General features: G+C 38.7%; 1 protein-coding gene across 1 annotated transcript; it reads right to left on the bottom strand.

Annotated features, from left to right (window-relative positions):
* Nucleotides 1–1,871: 1,871 nt before the first annotated feature.
* On the bottom strand, nt 1,872–15,440 carry CNIH1 (cornichon family member 1). The gene is made up of 5 exons (XM_025870023.2): nt 15,254–15,440; nt 10,697–10,765; nt 6,427–6,539; nt 5,269–5,412; nt 1,872–3,043 (listed from the first exon to the last, which is right to left on the bottom strand). The coding sequence occupies exons 1-5, from the start codon at nt 15,332–15,334 to the stop codon at nt 3,016–3,018; spliced, it is 435 nt and encodes a 144-aa protein (XP_025725808.1). The 5' UTR covers nt 15,335–15,440; the 3' UTR covers nt 1,872–3,015.
* Between the last annotated feature and the right edge of the window lie 621 nt (nt 15,441–16,061).

The raw sequence follows: 16,061 nt of genomic DNA on the forward strand, positions 1-16,061 counted from the left end.
ACACATACTGCAAACCGCCACATAATTCGCTGCTCTGTGAAAGAACATTATCTGGGGATCTGATCTTGACTGCTAGGTCAGGCAGTTCATGGTGTAATCCACGAGGCTTCTCATATGCTTTCATAATACTCGACACATGTCAAAAGTGATTGTCTGGTCATTTCCTAACACTTCCCCTTCCCATGAAAAATAATTCAGACTTTAAACAAATTAGCACTTTGTCCATCGTCTGGGACCCATCCAACTCTCCTCAACCATGGGACAACTGGACAATACCAGTTAAGCATTGTGAAAATCATCAAACATCATTAATAGGCTTCTACCCCTACACCTCCTTAGTACTAAAGGGACATATTCCATGATACACTATTATTACTCCATAGAATAACTGCTAAATAGACATTTATTATGTAAGATTTTTAATTCAGGAGAATCTGTAGTACTATAGCAACAAAGAGTTGTCAGTATAGACACAAACCACCATGTGGTATACTAATGGTTTCTGGAAGTTGGAAAATTCCTCAAGATAAAACAAAGCACATAATAGCAAAAGTAATTGTAACAAGGAAAAAAAAATACCTAAGTAAACAGCTGTCACTGCACAGGGAGCAGGGTGATAAAAGCTGTACGGATTAGGAACCCAGGCTAACTATGCCGCAGCTGGACTGCAGGAATAACAGAACGTGAGGGCTGCCCAAACCAGATTAACAGGGGCCACAAATTAGACTCCGAGCAAGGAAGAGCCAGTAGGATACTGCCTAATGCAAGGACCTTGTTTCTGCTTTCTCCTGGCAAGTGATTTAAGTTCCTGAAATACCAGAAAAGGTAAAGATGGGCAGATATTGTAAGAGCTTCCAGGTACTCAATCTTTTAATGGCTTACATGCTTGGGAACCAACAACCTACCACTGAGATGGGTAAAGCTCACTGGCAGTCAGTCACCTTTGAGGAATCAGCTAAGGACTACATATCTAATTTCTGAAGCATGAGAAGGTGGCTTCCACATATTGCAGCCAGTAAACCTTACAGAATTTTGAGAATATTCTGGAATACATTATTAAAAGGAGATGTGTTAAAACTTAGAAAGTAGTGCTTGCTAAGAGACAACAAAGGCTTGTGAAAATACTTGGACAGGAATGCTAAAGTAACAGCCCAAGAAACCTATCTGGACTTGGCAAGGTCTGTGATGATCAAAAGTACTTGTGAACCAGAAAGAAAAATGAGGAGTGGGTGTTGACATTATTAGCTGGATTAGAAACTGAATGGCTGCTCAAACCCTGAGCATGAATCTTCAGTGCCTAGCAACTGGTCAATAAATAATTTTCTGCATGAACTGACCCAACAGACAGATCCCTCGAGGTGTCCTCCAGACCATAAAATGTAAGGTCTTTAAAGCTTCTCTCATGAAATGGTCTGGCTCTCCTCACTCTTCTGGTTCTACATCCTCTTCTTCAGCACACTCACCCTGTTACACAATCCCAAGACGTTAACAGCTACTCTCCCAAAGGTGGGGAGGCATTGTCTCACTAGCCAAGAATTCAACAGCATCTAATTCAAGGAGCTCTTAGAGTAGGAACTCCACAAACTCATCCATAAACTCACTTGAGCATTATGTGGAATTCCTAGGTATTGGTTTTCTTCCTTTGATGTTTTAAGAAACTTCTGAATCACTTACACTATTTTCAATTGCCTTAACTACTTCATTCCAAATAAAGCACAAGAATTCTTCCCAAAACATGCAAGCCACAATTTACCTACCTTACAAGCAGCAGCAAAAACTCAAATTTAACAAGTCATTTTTCCTTGAAACGTGCTGTTTCAAAAAGGAAAAAAAAAGTTTTTAACATTTTAAATGCCACAGTAATTTTTTAAATTGGTTAAGAAAAATGATGATGCTGCGCCATCCATGTTTATGAATCCTGCCAAGTGACAACAGAGGGTAATGTGCTTAGCCATTTAAAAATATTCCTTTTTAGAAGCATGGTATTTAAAAAAAAACAACAAACACGCACACATACAATGTCATACTCTACTATTTTTTTTAAAAAATTGACAGTAATATGTCTTTATTATGTATTAAGCAAGTGTAAGAAATAGCTATTTGTAATCTTTAAAACAATGCACTGAAAATAAGTTAATTTCAGAGTTTTATTGTATTGCACTAAAGGAACAGCAGGACGGTTATACAATGTTCTCATTCAGTTTTGAAAATCTAAAGTACTTGCAAATTCTTAAGAATACCTTTACCACCAGATTAGAACAGTTAAGTATAATAACCAATTTCTTTATAAATGACATCTTTACAAATTAAAACACATTTAAAATAGCTTTAAATGCATTCTTCACAAGTAAATCAGCATACATGTTTATATCATGTTCACTTATGCTTAAGAATTAAAGCAAGTATATTACTCTGATGGAAATATGGGAAATCTCTCATTCATGCAATATACAGGGATAATATTCAAGTTGGAGGGAAAAAAATTCCACTCTTATTTTGTAAATATGTCCATATATAATCACATACATGATAAATGAGGAAACCCATGAAGTTTCCCACAAGTCAGATATATATTTTCAGTTCATCAGAAGCACCTGATATCTACAGCTAATTTATAATTAGATGGCATTTCAATAAAACCAAAATGAGCCCTACAAGTTCCTATATATAACAAAAGCTTCCAATGGACTAAGGATAGTCAATAATTAATGCAATCATTCAAGGGATTATGGCTGTTCCTTAAGGAGTGCAAGTTCAAACCTGTCAACACCAGAGGTAATCATTTTATATTAATTTATACGTAATTCCATTTAAATTCTTTATCCAAGTATAACATATGAAAACAGTCTTTCCACAAGCAAAAAATGTGGAAACATTTAAAAAATAAGGAGTCATTTTTTAAAGTAACTGATCAGATTCCATAGGCTACTCTTGGAAACAGGATCTTGCTGGATAGAATCCCTTCATTTGGTGGCTTTTTGCATGCACTTTGGACCAATTCTTCTGTGTGTTGTTCTAAGAGCTCACCAAAACATAGATCATGCTGAAAAGAAGAAAAAGCCTATTAATTCAAACATTCCTGACTATAAAAACTAAAAGCACCAAAAAGTTGAGACTGCTTTACATAGCAAACTGGTTTATGGTATCACGCCACCACAGAAAATGAAAAGACCAATGACCAGTTCACGGTACGATCTCAATTTGCATTTATGGACTTCTGCCTAAGGTAGGACTTGGCTCAGTGCATGTGCTGTGGTTATTCCCTATTTCTTTTCCAATTTTAGCAAGTAGAACAGCACAGCTGAAAGCTTAATAGGGGATCAGAGCTTAGAGAAGCAATCCAAACAGTGCACTGCCCTGGAGTTGTCTAATAATAGCAGCGAGCATCTCCGGAGGGCTCACTTCATGCCAGGCCCTCCACTAGATCTTTTATGTAATGATCTCACTGAATCCTCCAAGCAGTCTTAGGAGGTGGGTACCATTATTATCCCCCATTTTACAGATGGGAATGGTCAATTAAGAAACTTCCCCAATAGGGAAAGGCTCTAGACAACAGCAACGGGTTGAAAAAGGGCACAAATGAGCAAAATAAAAACAATTACTCGGGGCAATTCTACCAGAGTGATGTGGGAAAGGCACGGTTCAAAAGCACAGATCTCTAAATGGAAATACAAAGCAAAGGGTTGTGCAAACTCGATAAACAATTTAAAGCAGAAATGAAATGACCTAGTGCCACCATCTCCTGGTGAACATTTTCCCACAACTATACATCTCCAATTTTATCATTTAGTCAATGATTCATGTCTTTCTTTCAACAAGTATTTTTTTTTTTTTTAATTAAGTAGGCTCCACACTAGCATGGAGCCCAACGTGGGGCTTGAAATCATGACCCTGAGATCGAGACCTGAGCTGAGATCAAGAGTGAGACACTTAACCGACTAAGCCACCCAGGTGCCCCTCCACAAATACATCTGAAGTGCCTGCTATATGCCAGCACTGTTCCAGACATTTGTTAAAGAAACTGAAAAAATGAAAATTAGCAGGAAATAAAAATGACACCTGGCATTTCACTTTTCAGAACTTATTTCTGTTTCATAAATGAGCATCTGTAAATGCACTAAAGGATACTCATTTTCACAATTATAATCTCTAAAAGCATAAACGTACCTTTTTCATAAATTTCGGTCTAGCACTTCATCGTCTTCCATAATAGAAACTTATATGATACAAAGAGAAATAAGAATATAAACCTACCATCTAATATTTAGCAAGTTTTCAAGTAACAAAAAGGAGAGGGAAATAGAAAGAAGCTGAATGATTACAATTCCATCTTATACAGCCCATCTTCTTCATTGTTCGAAAATCAGGTGGGATGTCCTCTCTGGTTGAATATATGTCAATAAAAGATGAGAAAGGGTATTTACGTAGCCTAAAGAAATATAATTCCACACTTGCAAGCGTCCTTTTCTCGTTTTAATGAGAATCTACAGGACACCTAGGGTGGTGGTTCTCAACCAGGGCTGGCTTTTGCCCCGCAGGGGGCATTCAGCACCGTCCAGAGACATTTTTAGTTTTGGTGACTGCAGGAGAGGAGGTGCTACTGGTGTCTACTGGGTGGAGGCCAGGGACACTGCTCCACATCCCACAATGCACAGGTGAGCCCCCACAACAAAGATTTATCCAGCCCAAAATGTCAACAGTGCTGAGGTTGAGAAACCCCGACCTGGAGGAATGATATGAGTCCATCAGGGTACAAAGGCAGAAGAATCGATAACTGCACCATCATATAGGACAGATCTGTTTTTTTCATTCATCCCATTCAGGTCAAGCAAGCCAGAAAATAAAGGGTAGAGCATAGAGTTTGTCAAAAATGACAAAAAATTAAACACCATCTCAAGATAGTGAAGCCAGGCAAACGGTTTTTTGCAAACTCACACTTTTTTGCAATCCTCTCAAGGCCATCACTTTGCCATGGCGAATGAGGATTATCCTTCACTGACGCACTGTGTCCGAGAGTTTAGGAAGCAGCACCCCTGCCCAAACTTTCTGCCGCGGACTATGCAGCAGCTGGCCGCCCTTGCCAAGTACCCGTTTATTCCTGTTCAGTGTGCGAGCATTTGCCGGTGTGCACAGCGCTGTTACCAGTCACCACCATTCAAGACACTGAGTTATTCTTCAAGTAGACTTTAAGATTTTAAGACCATAATGCCTGCAAACTTTTTCAGAAGGAAAATGAAATCATATATTCATTTTATTTTTTAAACTTACCCGTATAGGTAGTAAAAAAATGCTAGAAGATAAAAAGCTAATTTGCACCAGCCTTCTTTCTGACAATACGCTAAAATGTCTGCATTCATGATGGTCGTAGGGTCATAGAGTCCTGGTCCACTCATCACTGGTCTACTCATATACCTGTAATAAACATAGTCGGTTAGCCGCTCCAAAAGGGAAGACAACCTTTGAGATGGGAAGGAGGGGTTTTCTTCTCAAGTAACATTTGTTGCAATGAGAGGTGGTCCACACAGGGAAGCAGTTTAGTTCTAGGGTGGAGTTCTTTCCTCTTATCATCTTAATTTCAAAACAAGAGCCCCTATATGAGACCAGGACAGTTAAAAAAAGTCCTATCTGGTCTCCCCAACAATTTCATAAATATAAGAAAAAGAAAAATAACTGTAAAAAGGAAGTAAGATTTTCTTTTAACTTTTTGACATAATTTTAGGCTTACAGAAAGGGTGCAAGAACACTTCAGCAAAATATTCCAAATGCTCACATTAACCACACAGCTTTACCCTTCTCTTTTTTGTTTTAGCTCCAAATATGCATACATTTTTTACAAAACAATTTCAGACTCAGTTACAGATGTCATACCACTTGACACCTAAACACTGCTTAAGTATATTTCCTAAAATCAAGAGCAATGAGGATTCTAACATTCCTATTAAAAAAAAAAAAACCTCTAACTCTATTATATAGATCAGACATAACTTTTAAAAGTTATGACATATGAATATATTTTATAAACAACCAAATTTAAAATCATAAAATAAACATGGAGAAAGAAGTTAGATACACTGTACATTTTGATTTATGTGAAGTTCAAAGATGGGCAAAATTAATCCAAGTTGACAGAGGTCACTGCTGTCCCAGGGAGGTACAGGGGTAACTGACGGGGATGGGGCTTCAGACTTATGCATATTATTGTATGTAAATTAAACCTCACTTTTTGAAAAACACCTTTAAAGAGTTACAAAGTAAGCTCCATAAAAGGTACTGAAGCAGTGCTTTGTTCATCTACTTGATTTTTAAAATAAATGCCAACCGATTTTCAGTTTTCATTTAGGTGACTAGCATGCAAGATAACTGTATCAACCATAGTATAATTAAAATATAATTAGGAAAAGTATTAGAAATATATCTAAATATTACCTCCAAATATGATATGCCAAAAGGGGCATATTGAGACCCAGCGTAAGCCACTCTGCTGCACAAAGAAACATGACACAGAAGAAAGCATGGATGAGGTACTCTGGAAGTACAAGCTGGAAGAAAAATACAAGCCAGTTATTAAAATGCCTTGGCGGTAAGTCAAATGCTAATTTGGAAAGCAGGTGGCAACCAAGTTTCCATAATGAAAAAAAAAATCAGTTTTCTTAGAATCGGGCACAAACGATGTTACTGAGGTCTGTTTCTGTATTTAACTTTTTACCAAAAGCAGAATTACAAGCAAACTGACCAGATGCTTGCTCTGAAAGAATAAAGAGAACTTAAAATTTAAAACTCAAATTCTTACAGTAACAGGTTAAATTATACAAAGTTACCACCCAGATGGTTCAGTTATTTGCTGATCACTTGGAATACTTTTTCTTTCCACCATTCAGTAATGATAAAAATACAAAAATGAGGTATCTGATCACATGCAACATGATATAAAAAAAAATCCACAAAAACAAAACTCCCGTTTAGAAAACTTTACACATTAGTGTTTTAAAGCTTTTAACAGAAACCAGGAATGCTATATAAACAATATTTAGCAAACCACATCACATTACCACAAAAGTAATTTTTCAATGGAAAGCCAAAAGCCAATAATCTCAGCACAGTCAGGGGGGAAAGAACACAGATGCAAACGATGTGCATTCTGCAATGTAGGAGGGAAAAGACAGTTCTGAACCATAAAATTGGAATTTTCCTGGTTCCTGAGCTCTGATTCTTACATGGCCTTTCTGTTTCTTTAAGCCTGATGAACTAGACAGACACAGCAGACCAGGAGAAGCTCAGAACTCAAAAACAAAATGATTTTTTTGACTGTAGGTGGTACTAAATGAGAAAAATTATTTGAAGCAAAATGCTTTTTATAAGGTGACCAAGAGTTCATGCTTTAATTCTTTTTCATCCTAAAGACTTCAGCCTAATGACTCTGTTAAATGAAAGTCCCAAACTTTTCATTGCAAGTTTCAGCTAAATAACTTCCTACAAGTCACAGATGCAAAGCCAGCTTCTCAAATGTCTGCATCAGATCAAAGTAAAATTATATGAATCCTCAGTATCATCAGATCATTCCCGAGAGGAAACCGTTGCTGTAGAAATAACAATTATACTACATATTCAAACCCACTTTCTAATACTCCCAAATCACTTTTTCCACTTCAAAGCTGTAAAGCAGTTTTTTTTAATGAATATTTTAAATGAAATCCCAGTAAAACCAACTAATCTACAACACTAACCAGGTATCTTCTACAAACGTAAGCAATATAATAAATAACAAAAGATAAACTCTGCATATGTATATAAACTTGTAAATAGCACGAACCATTAAGCCACACCATTTAATTAAGATCAAAATCAAACATCTGCAAGAAAACAAGAAAATGTCCACAGGAAATCCTTGAAACACAAGGACTGCAACCAGGACAAACCAAGAAAAATATATACTGCATTAGGAGTTCCACTAGAGCTGTTTATAATGCTAGTTTAAATTACAGGATTTTTCTTTACAATATAAGTCTATTTCAGCTCTCTAAAGCCAAGTGATATCTAACAATATAAATCATCATCCACGTTTTCATCCTACACTTCCAGACTGAAATATGGGGAGAAAATGACTTTGAAAGCACAATACCTACTGCTCTTAAACAATATGCTTTAGTAAGAGCGAGACTACAGATAATCTGCAACTCTTCCGGTTCTAATATGAAACACATGCCACACTCCCTTCTCCTCAAAAAAGTCCAGAAACTTTTATAATGCATCTCTTATAAAAACCAGTCCACTCCAATCATTGTTTCATGGTGAAATTTCCCCATAAGTGGCACAAAAATTATTCCATTTAGGAACCAATGTTTACACAAAAGCTAGTAGCCAAAAAAATTCCTCATGCAAATATGGCTGAAATGATAGTACTTAACATGCAAATCATAATATTCTCTAGTTAAGGTTCACATTTTAAAAAAATAATATTTGTCTTCCCCCATACTTTGGCAGAATTGTCAAAACAAATTTTAAATAGGGAAAACTGTCAGATGCGCTGCTAGTAAGCCAATTATCGGCACCCTATCCAAACGCAACATGTGCTGATATAAAAACTTCTTCCAATCTATGCAGCATTAGGAGGTCCCAAGCACATGTCTTTTTTAAGTGAGAATTTCCTTCCATGAAGAAGAGTCAGAAATCACACATTAAATGTAAAAATGAAATTAGTCCCTCTTAAATTTACGGTAAATTAGGGGAATACCAAAGCTTGAGTGTAAAAATCCAGCTGTCTGGGTTCAAATGCTGGTTCTACCTTAGCTATGTGACCTTGTTGGTAAAGTGCTTCAACCCTGCTAAGCCTCAGCCTACCCTCCTATTCATGAGAATATCAATATACCTACCCTTCAGACAGGTCAGGAGCACTGAATGAAAAAGCCCAAGTAAAGATGCTTAGCACAGAGCCTGGTGCCCAGAAAAGCCCTCATCTGATTTCAGCTCCTCATCCTCATTTGATTATTTGAAGTAATGAAAAGCCAAAGAAGACAGAATACTATTAATGAACAACCGTCAAAAAAAGAAATTTCGGTTTCTTAAACTCTTGGTAACAATTAGTTTCAACGGTAGGTTAAGATATTTTACAATCAACAGTATTACTTTCCAACAAGAAAGCGGATTCGTCACCTATTTTGTTTCGTAAGAGCAGAGAAGCGGCTAGTAAGTTAATACTTTTAACTGTACCTACATCAAGTCTTACTGTAGCAGTTCTTTGAAGACAAACTAGAAATCTACCCCATCGCTCGTATTTATCGAGGAAACAATGATAAAGTAGCAAACTCACTTTATAGACCCTTTTCCAAATAAAATCCCTCTGGCGTGCTATGCCTTACAGTTTTACACAACTAAAGTCTACACAAGTTCTCATCTTAAGTAATTTTTCAAGATGAATTATTGTATTTTATTGCTTGGAGACATACCCACTGCTTTCTTACAAACAACCTTTCAGCTTCTGACCAATTAGGCAAAATCAAACCTACAGACGAAAGGAGAATCCTCCTAAATGAGTAAACTAAATGAAGTCAAAAATATATATAAACCCCTAAGCACAATGGAGCCACATTATAACTAAATCCATCGGAGCTCAGAACTTAGTGTAAGACAAGTCTGTCTTAGAAATTTAGAGTGATATTAGAAATAACTATGTAGACATTTGTATACAAATTGTTATCCACAAAATTCTGGCAGCATAAGTCCGAAGGTCAGCACTAGTGCAAGATTCCAGAGCCTAAGGAAAGAGCTATCATCTAGAAGGTGCTGAATAAACATCAGCTGAAAGAGTGAATAATTAATTCCAGAACAGACATAACCAAAGATAAAAGCAGACATGGTACTGAAGACTCCACTTCCAGACTACCTCCCAATAAGTCACAACAGAAGAATCTTCCTACCATCTATTAAAGTCATTTTATGTTAACTAACTTTCAAACACTGCACCAAAAAGTGCCTATGGCTCTAGCATTTTTATTTTTTTTTATTTTTTTTTTAAAGATTTTATTTATTTGAGAGAGAGAATGAGAGATAGCACGAGAGGGAAGAGGGTCAGAGGGAGAAGCAGACTCCCCGCTGAGCAGGGAGCCCGATGCGGGACTCGATCCTAGGACTCCAGGATCATGACCTGAGCCAAAGGCAGTGGCTTAACCAACTGAGCCACCCAGGCGCCCGGCTCTAGCATTTTTAAAAATGCATAAGCATTTAACAGCTTTCCCTACTTGACTGGGCCAGCAAGCAAACATTTGCATAAAATGCAAAATTTCATGAAATCATAAACCTCAACAGGCATATGAACGAGGACACTGAACAGAACATTTTACAAATACAAATGCCCTGACCCTCCCCATGAAATGAATGTAGCATTAAAACATTAAACTAAAAAGCAGTACACACCTTTAATGCAATTTTGACTCTTTTAATCTTTTTGACCTTTTCAACTGTCTTTGGCCGACAATGTAAAAAGCAGATTGGAAGAATGTTAGTATGACAGCTGACAAGATCACTGGCAGATTAATAATAGTCAGAATAGTCAAGCAGGAAAAAGAATATTTTTGTAAATTCTGCCTACTTCAAAAAGTACAAATATATCATGCTACTGAGAATATTGGCCATTTTCAAAATAAGTTAAAAGCAAAAACAGTTTAAAAATCTAAAGAAAAATCCTATATTTATAACTTACAGGATTCAGGGTATTACACTGGTCTATAGGATTCTTGTAATCAGTCTTCAGTTCATCAAATGCTATAATCTAAAATAAAATTAAAATCAGTTAGGACCTTTAATAAAAAGCAACAAACCTGCCCCATCATCAAATGACAACTGAATAAAGCTAATAAAACAAAAGCAAAAGTATACCAATACTGCATGTACCAATTTATAGTAAATTCACTATGTACTAATAAATAACTAGAATCAGATTTAAAGAACTGAGAACATGTTTATACTAATGTCATTTAAATGAGCTGGTATCACTATGATAAATATCTTCAATTTTCAATGCCTCTGTTCAAGTCATTTTCTCTTCTTGAAATGATCTTTTCTATCTATCAAAACTTTTCACCCTAAAAACCCTCTTCCTACATCAACTCCTCTCTGTAGGTTTCCCTGACAGAAATGATTGCCTACCTGTCTAGTAGCCACAGAGCACAGGGCTTTACAGTGCTACCAATATGGCATTTCTCTGACTGGGGTATCTGTGTACAGGTTTGTGTGCCCCTCAGGGTGAGGTATTTTTAATCATCTGTGCATGCCCTGCCCCTGGCACATGGTTCAGTGGAACACTAGAGATGGACTCACGCGCTTCAATTTGTTCCCATTGTGCCCAAACACATACATTTCAAAGTCCTGCTTCAATAAGGAAATACAAGAAATGGCCTCAGCATAGAGGAACACCAAATGATTATTAAACTTCATGGCCAGGACCACCACAAAGAGTAGCGCCCTTCCTGCATGGGACAAAAGGCCAAGGTGGGAAGCTCAAAGCCAGCCCGTGCTCCTGCTGTCAAGCACCCTGGCATGGACTCTACACGAGGCTCTGCACTGAGGGGCCGCGTCTGTGGAGGATTTTTCTAATTCTTCTGCCCCAAGAGGCATCTTGTTCTAATGCACCTAAAGGCATCAGATAAGCAAGAGCAGCGCTGTTCAAGGCCAGGATAAAAGTGATCAGTCTAACCTCCTTTTGTGTCCTATGCATAGCCCTATACTTGCGGATGGTTTCATGAGGTCACCAAACCAAAGACTGACAAAGGGTAACCCAGGTAGGACCAGCTTCTCACGGTATGAAGAGTCAGTTATAAACGTAATAAGGGGAGAAAGATCTCATCCACTTAGGAAATATATGACAAGAATGTTTGTCTACACTCTGGAGAAATGTGGGTGTAACATTTAGGGTCACTTAACACAGTACTTCAAAGTCAAAATGTACTAAAAATCAAAATAAGGGCAACACCCCACTCTGTGGTATTAAGTCAGATGTCAAAATAAGAAGCCAAAGGCACCAAGTTTATAGGAGAGTTATTTTAGTTGCTGTCACTGGTCAGCCAGGAGATAAGAGAGCTCAGTCTGCCTTTCCTCTGGTGGGTTAGGAGTAGTATCTTTGTATGTGAGACCATGTTACTCAATATTACCGGTAATCAATGGAGTTCTATATTTCTAGCTTTTACTATGCTGGTTTATTTCCCTGTTAAAGTTTTTCACTTCATAAAAAGATGGGTTGTTCTTTTTTTTTAATTTCTAGAATTTTACAAAATCCACCAACCAGACCAAATAAAAATTCTAACTAAAACAGGAACAGAAGAAAATCATTCGACATTAAGATATAAACTCCATGACAGCAAAGATTTTTGCTGTGCTCACTGCTATGTCCCTGGGCCTGGCTCATACTTTAATGTTCAATCAATATTTACTGAATGAAAGCCTAGCTTAAAAAGAATACAGAACTCACCAAAAGGCATTTGCCCTTGTTAATGAAACCTAACACATATGTTAAAAATGTTAAAAATATCATACAACTAGAAGATACTAATTTCTGATTATTTAACAGATATTATTAATCAAATACCTGACATTTGCTGTGTGATATATTCCCTCCCAATGCATCTTAGTAATAAAGTTCAAAATAAGAATTGTCATTGCAAATTAAATTACTTGCCTATAACAAGATCCAATTTAATAGTAGAGTATAAAACTTATGTTTTAAAACTAACTCTTGACTGGACATTTTCTTCAGGTGATTTCAAGGGATCTTTTAATGAGTATGTTACTGCATGAGCTTCTGTCTGAAATGCTATAAGATGTTTTCAAACTCTTCTGAAAAGATCAACCTACTGGTTTTTGTATCTTTTCTGACTGTGCGTCTGGACAAAGATGTTCACAAAATTTCCAACAGAGTGCAAAAACAAAACAGATATATCCCTAAAGATATCAAACTATGCAATTCAGGATACATTCAAATTTGACACGTCTTTAGGGAATGACTTCTGTTCAAACAAACCTATGCTCCCATCTACTCTCCACAGAGTATCAATCACATGAATTAGTACTAAACTGACAGATGTAACCAACAGCACAAAAAGTATCCTCCATAAAATGATTAATGTAAACAGGATTCTTTGAATTTCTACTTCAAATTTCCAAGTGAGTCTTCTGATACTTAAACTACCTAAGAAAATAAACTGAAGGTTATGTAGTTAATAGAAAAATTAAAATTATATACTTTAGAATTCTCAATTTGTTCCCAAAGGATACATAATCCTCTGAACTACGAAGAAATCCCCAAGGATAAAAGCTTGCCACTAATCTGTGGAGTACAAATGAATTTTTAAAAGTTCTATAATAGGACTTAAAATTACCTACTTCACCGATACATTCTCATTTCAACGCTGAAACTAAGTTACCCATTTTTTTAATTTATTTTTTTTAAGATTTTATTTATTTATTTGAGAGGGAGGGAGAGAGAGAGCAAATAAGCAGAGTAAGGGGCAGAGGGAGAAGCCGACTCCCCACTGGGCAGGGAGCCGGATTCGGGACTGGATCCCAGAACCCTAGGATCATGACCTGAGCAGAAGGCATACACTTAACCAACCGAGCCACCCAGGCACCCCAAATAACCCATTTTTATTTTTAACGCAGTTCAGATTTTCCTTAAGCCAAACAACCTGGTTCAAAATGTAAACAAAGCCATCCACAGCTTTCTTAGAATCCTCATCATTTCAAAAAACAAAGAGTACCCACCAAGCAGGAAGTGACTTAAATCCTTATCTACAAATGGAAGGGAAGCCACACATTTCACTTCCACCAGTGAAATGTGGAGCTAGTTTGCATTCCAAATGATCTTTATTTATTGTTCTTCCACCAAAGAGCCTATAGTGCTCTTAATTTATTGGTTCCTACTGACAAGTATTTTGAGGGAGCAGTTACCAAACAGCCTACCTAAGCATTCTCCACTATAGAGCAGTTAGGTTCTAAAATAATTATGAACATAATCACACTCCTTATCAAAAGAGAATAATTTGTAGTATTCTACTTCTGAGATTTTTTTTTTTTTTAACACAGGACACTGCTGCCATTTAAATCACTTTGCCAGGCTATGTTCCATAAGAAATCCTTGTTATTGGCATGATGAAACCTGACTTAAAATTTACATGAATGAACATGTCCAATCATTCAAAAGAGGACTGATATTCCAGAAGTCACTAAAAGAGTATGAGGAGGGCAGAAGCAAATATAAGATACATTTTTAATGAATGCTGACTTCCAGAAGGCTGCTTCTAATTTTGTGCTAGAGAAACAAGAATCCTTAAAAATCTGTTGTAGAACTGTCACGAGGAACTTACTTGTTCCTTACAGTAACCAGTAAGGATGTGCTTCTATCCTGCAGCAAGATGTAAGTAAAAGAAAAAAAGAAAGAAAAAAGAAGAAAAACTGCCCTAGGGAAGTTTAAGATTTGTGAGCATTTTCGAAGACAAATTAAAACTACCTCCACTAAATCCAGCTACCCTGAATACAGAGGTGGCTAGGAAGAGTGTCTCTTGACAAACTCTGGCGGTCAAAGTATGATTTAGGGGAAAAGTTCGGAGATGCAGTCAACAAAGTAATCAATCCAATCTGCATCAAAGTTCACAAGGAAAATCTGTAGAAAAAAAGGGGGGGCATTCTACTCGAAGAACGCCCAACAAGTGCTGAAAACAGAGTTGGAAATTCATCTAAAGTAGGCTATACTATCTCATTGGGGCCACACTCCAGCGGAAACCCGAAAAGAAAGACAATGTGATTAAATAATTGTAATTCGGCAAACTTCATTCCCGCTAAGCACGCAGCATGCCTCCGTGCGCCCTTGACATCCTCCCCGGGGATGCGGGGATGCCGAGCCCCGGGCCGGCTCAGGTCCACGCCAGCGAAGCGCTGTCCCGCAGGGCCCCGCAGGGCCCCGCAGGGCCCCGCAGGACCGCGGCCGCCCCACCCATCCAGGGAGGAGTAGCGGCGCGCGCGGCCTGAGAGGGGGCACAGCGGGCGCATCCATAGAGCCACCGCAGCCTGGACCTGCAGCCCCTGGACCTGCAGCCCCCGGCCCGCAGACGGAGGGTTAGCAGAGCCCTCGCCGCGCGGCCTGTCCCGCTTCGGCCCCATCCCCCGGCGCGCGGACCTCCGGGGGCCGTCGCCGCACGGACCGCAGACGCGGGGCGAGAAGAAGCTGCGCCGCCTCCTCGCCCTTCTTCCCCTGGTCCCGGCTACTCACGTGCCAGATGGCGAAGAAGATGAGCGCGGCGGTGAGCAGCAGCGCCAGCATGTAGCAGAAGGCCGCGAACGTGAACGCCATGGCCGGGAAGAAGGAGCAGGCAGCGGCGCCGGTGCCAGCGGAGAAAGGCGGCGCAGGGCCCTCTGGGTAAAACCATTCACTTCCCCTGGCCTCAGCCACGACCGCCGCCGCCGCTGCTGCCGCCGTCGCGGCGCCCGCCCTCTCTGCGCGCCTGCGCACCGGCCGAGGTGCGCCGACGCCCTCTGATGGCCGAAGCCTACGATGCACCTACATTGTCCGCGCAGCAGATTGATTTTTCTTTTCCTTCCCTCGTTCATTCTTTGAACAAATATTTATTGAATGAGTGCCTAGTATGTTTCAGGCGCTGTGCTTCCCCTTTGAGATACAAAGATAGGAAACATAGTACTTGAGCTGAAAGAACTTAGTATAGTGCCGGAAACGAACACTTAAATAAATCATTACGGTATTATAACCCTGTTAACGGAAGTCTGCGGCTCCTGATGAAAGGTCAGAGAAGGGTATTCATCCCGTTCTGCAGCGTTCAGAGCAGGATTCCTGGAGTATGTTTCTTAAGCTGAGGCGTATGTGATGAGCAGAAGTCCAGGCAAAGAGAAGGTAGAACGAGAACTCCTAAGAGAGGGTTCAGCTTGAGCAAAGACGCATAGAGAAAGAAAGAAAGAAAGAAAGAAAGAAAGAAAAGAAAGAAAGAAAGAAAGAAAGAAAGAAAGAAAGAAAGAAAGAAAGAAAGAGAGAGAGAGAGAGAGAGAGAGAGAGAGAGAGAGAGAGA

This window comes from Callorhinus ursinus, unplaced genomic scaffold (assembly GCF_003265705.2).
Source record: "Callorhinus ursinus isolate GAN/ISIS: 27379988/994484 unplaced genomic scaffold, GSC_fseal_2.0 scaffold8, whole genome shotgun sequence".
Lineage (NCBI taxonomy): Eukaryota > Metazoa > Chordata > Mammalia > Carnivora > Otariidae > Callorhinus > Callorhinus ursinus.

Coding starts and splice junctions, on each gene's coding strand:
- CNIH1 (XM_025870023.2), bottom strand. CDS start 15,334: ATGGCGTTCACGTTCGCGGCCTTCTGCTACATGCTGGCGCTGCTGCTC. Junction 5,413..6,426: donor TTGGCATATCATATTTGGAG/GTAATATTTAGA, acceptor TGTTTATTACAG/GTATATGAGTAGACCAGTGA. Junction 3,044..5,268: donor TTTTTTTACTACCTATACGG/GTAAGTTTAAAA, acceptor TCTTCTTTTCAG/CATGATCTATGTTTTGGTGA.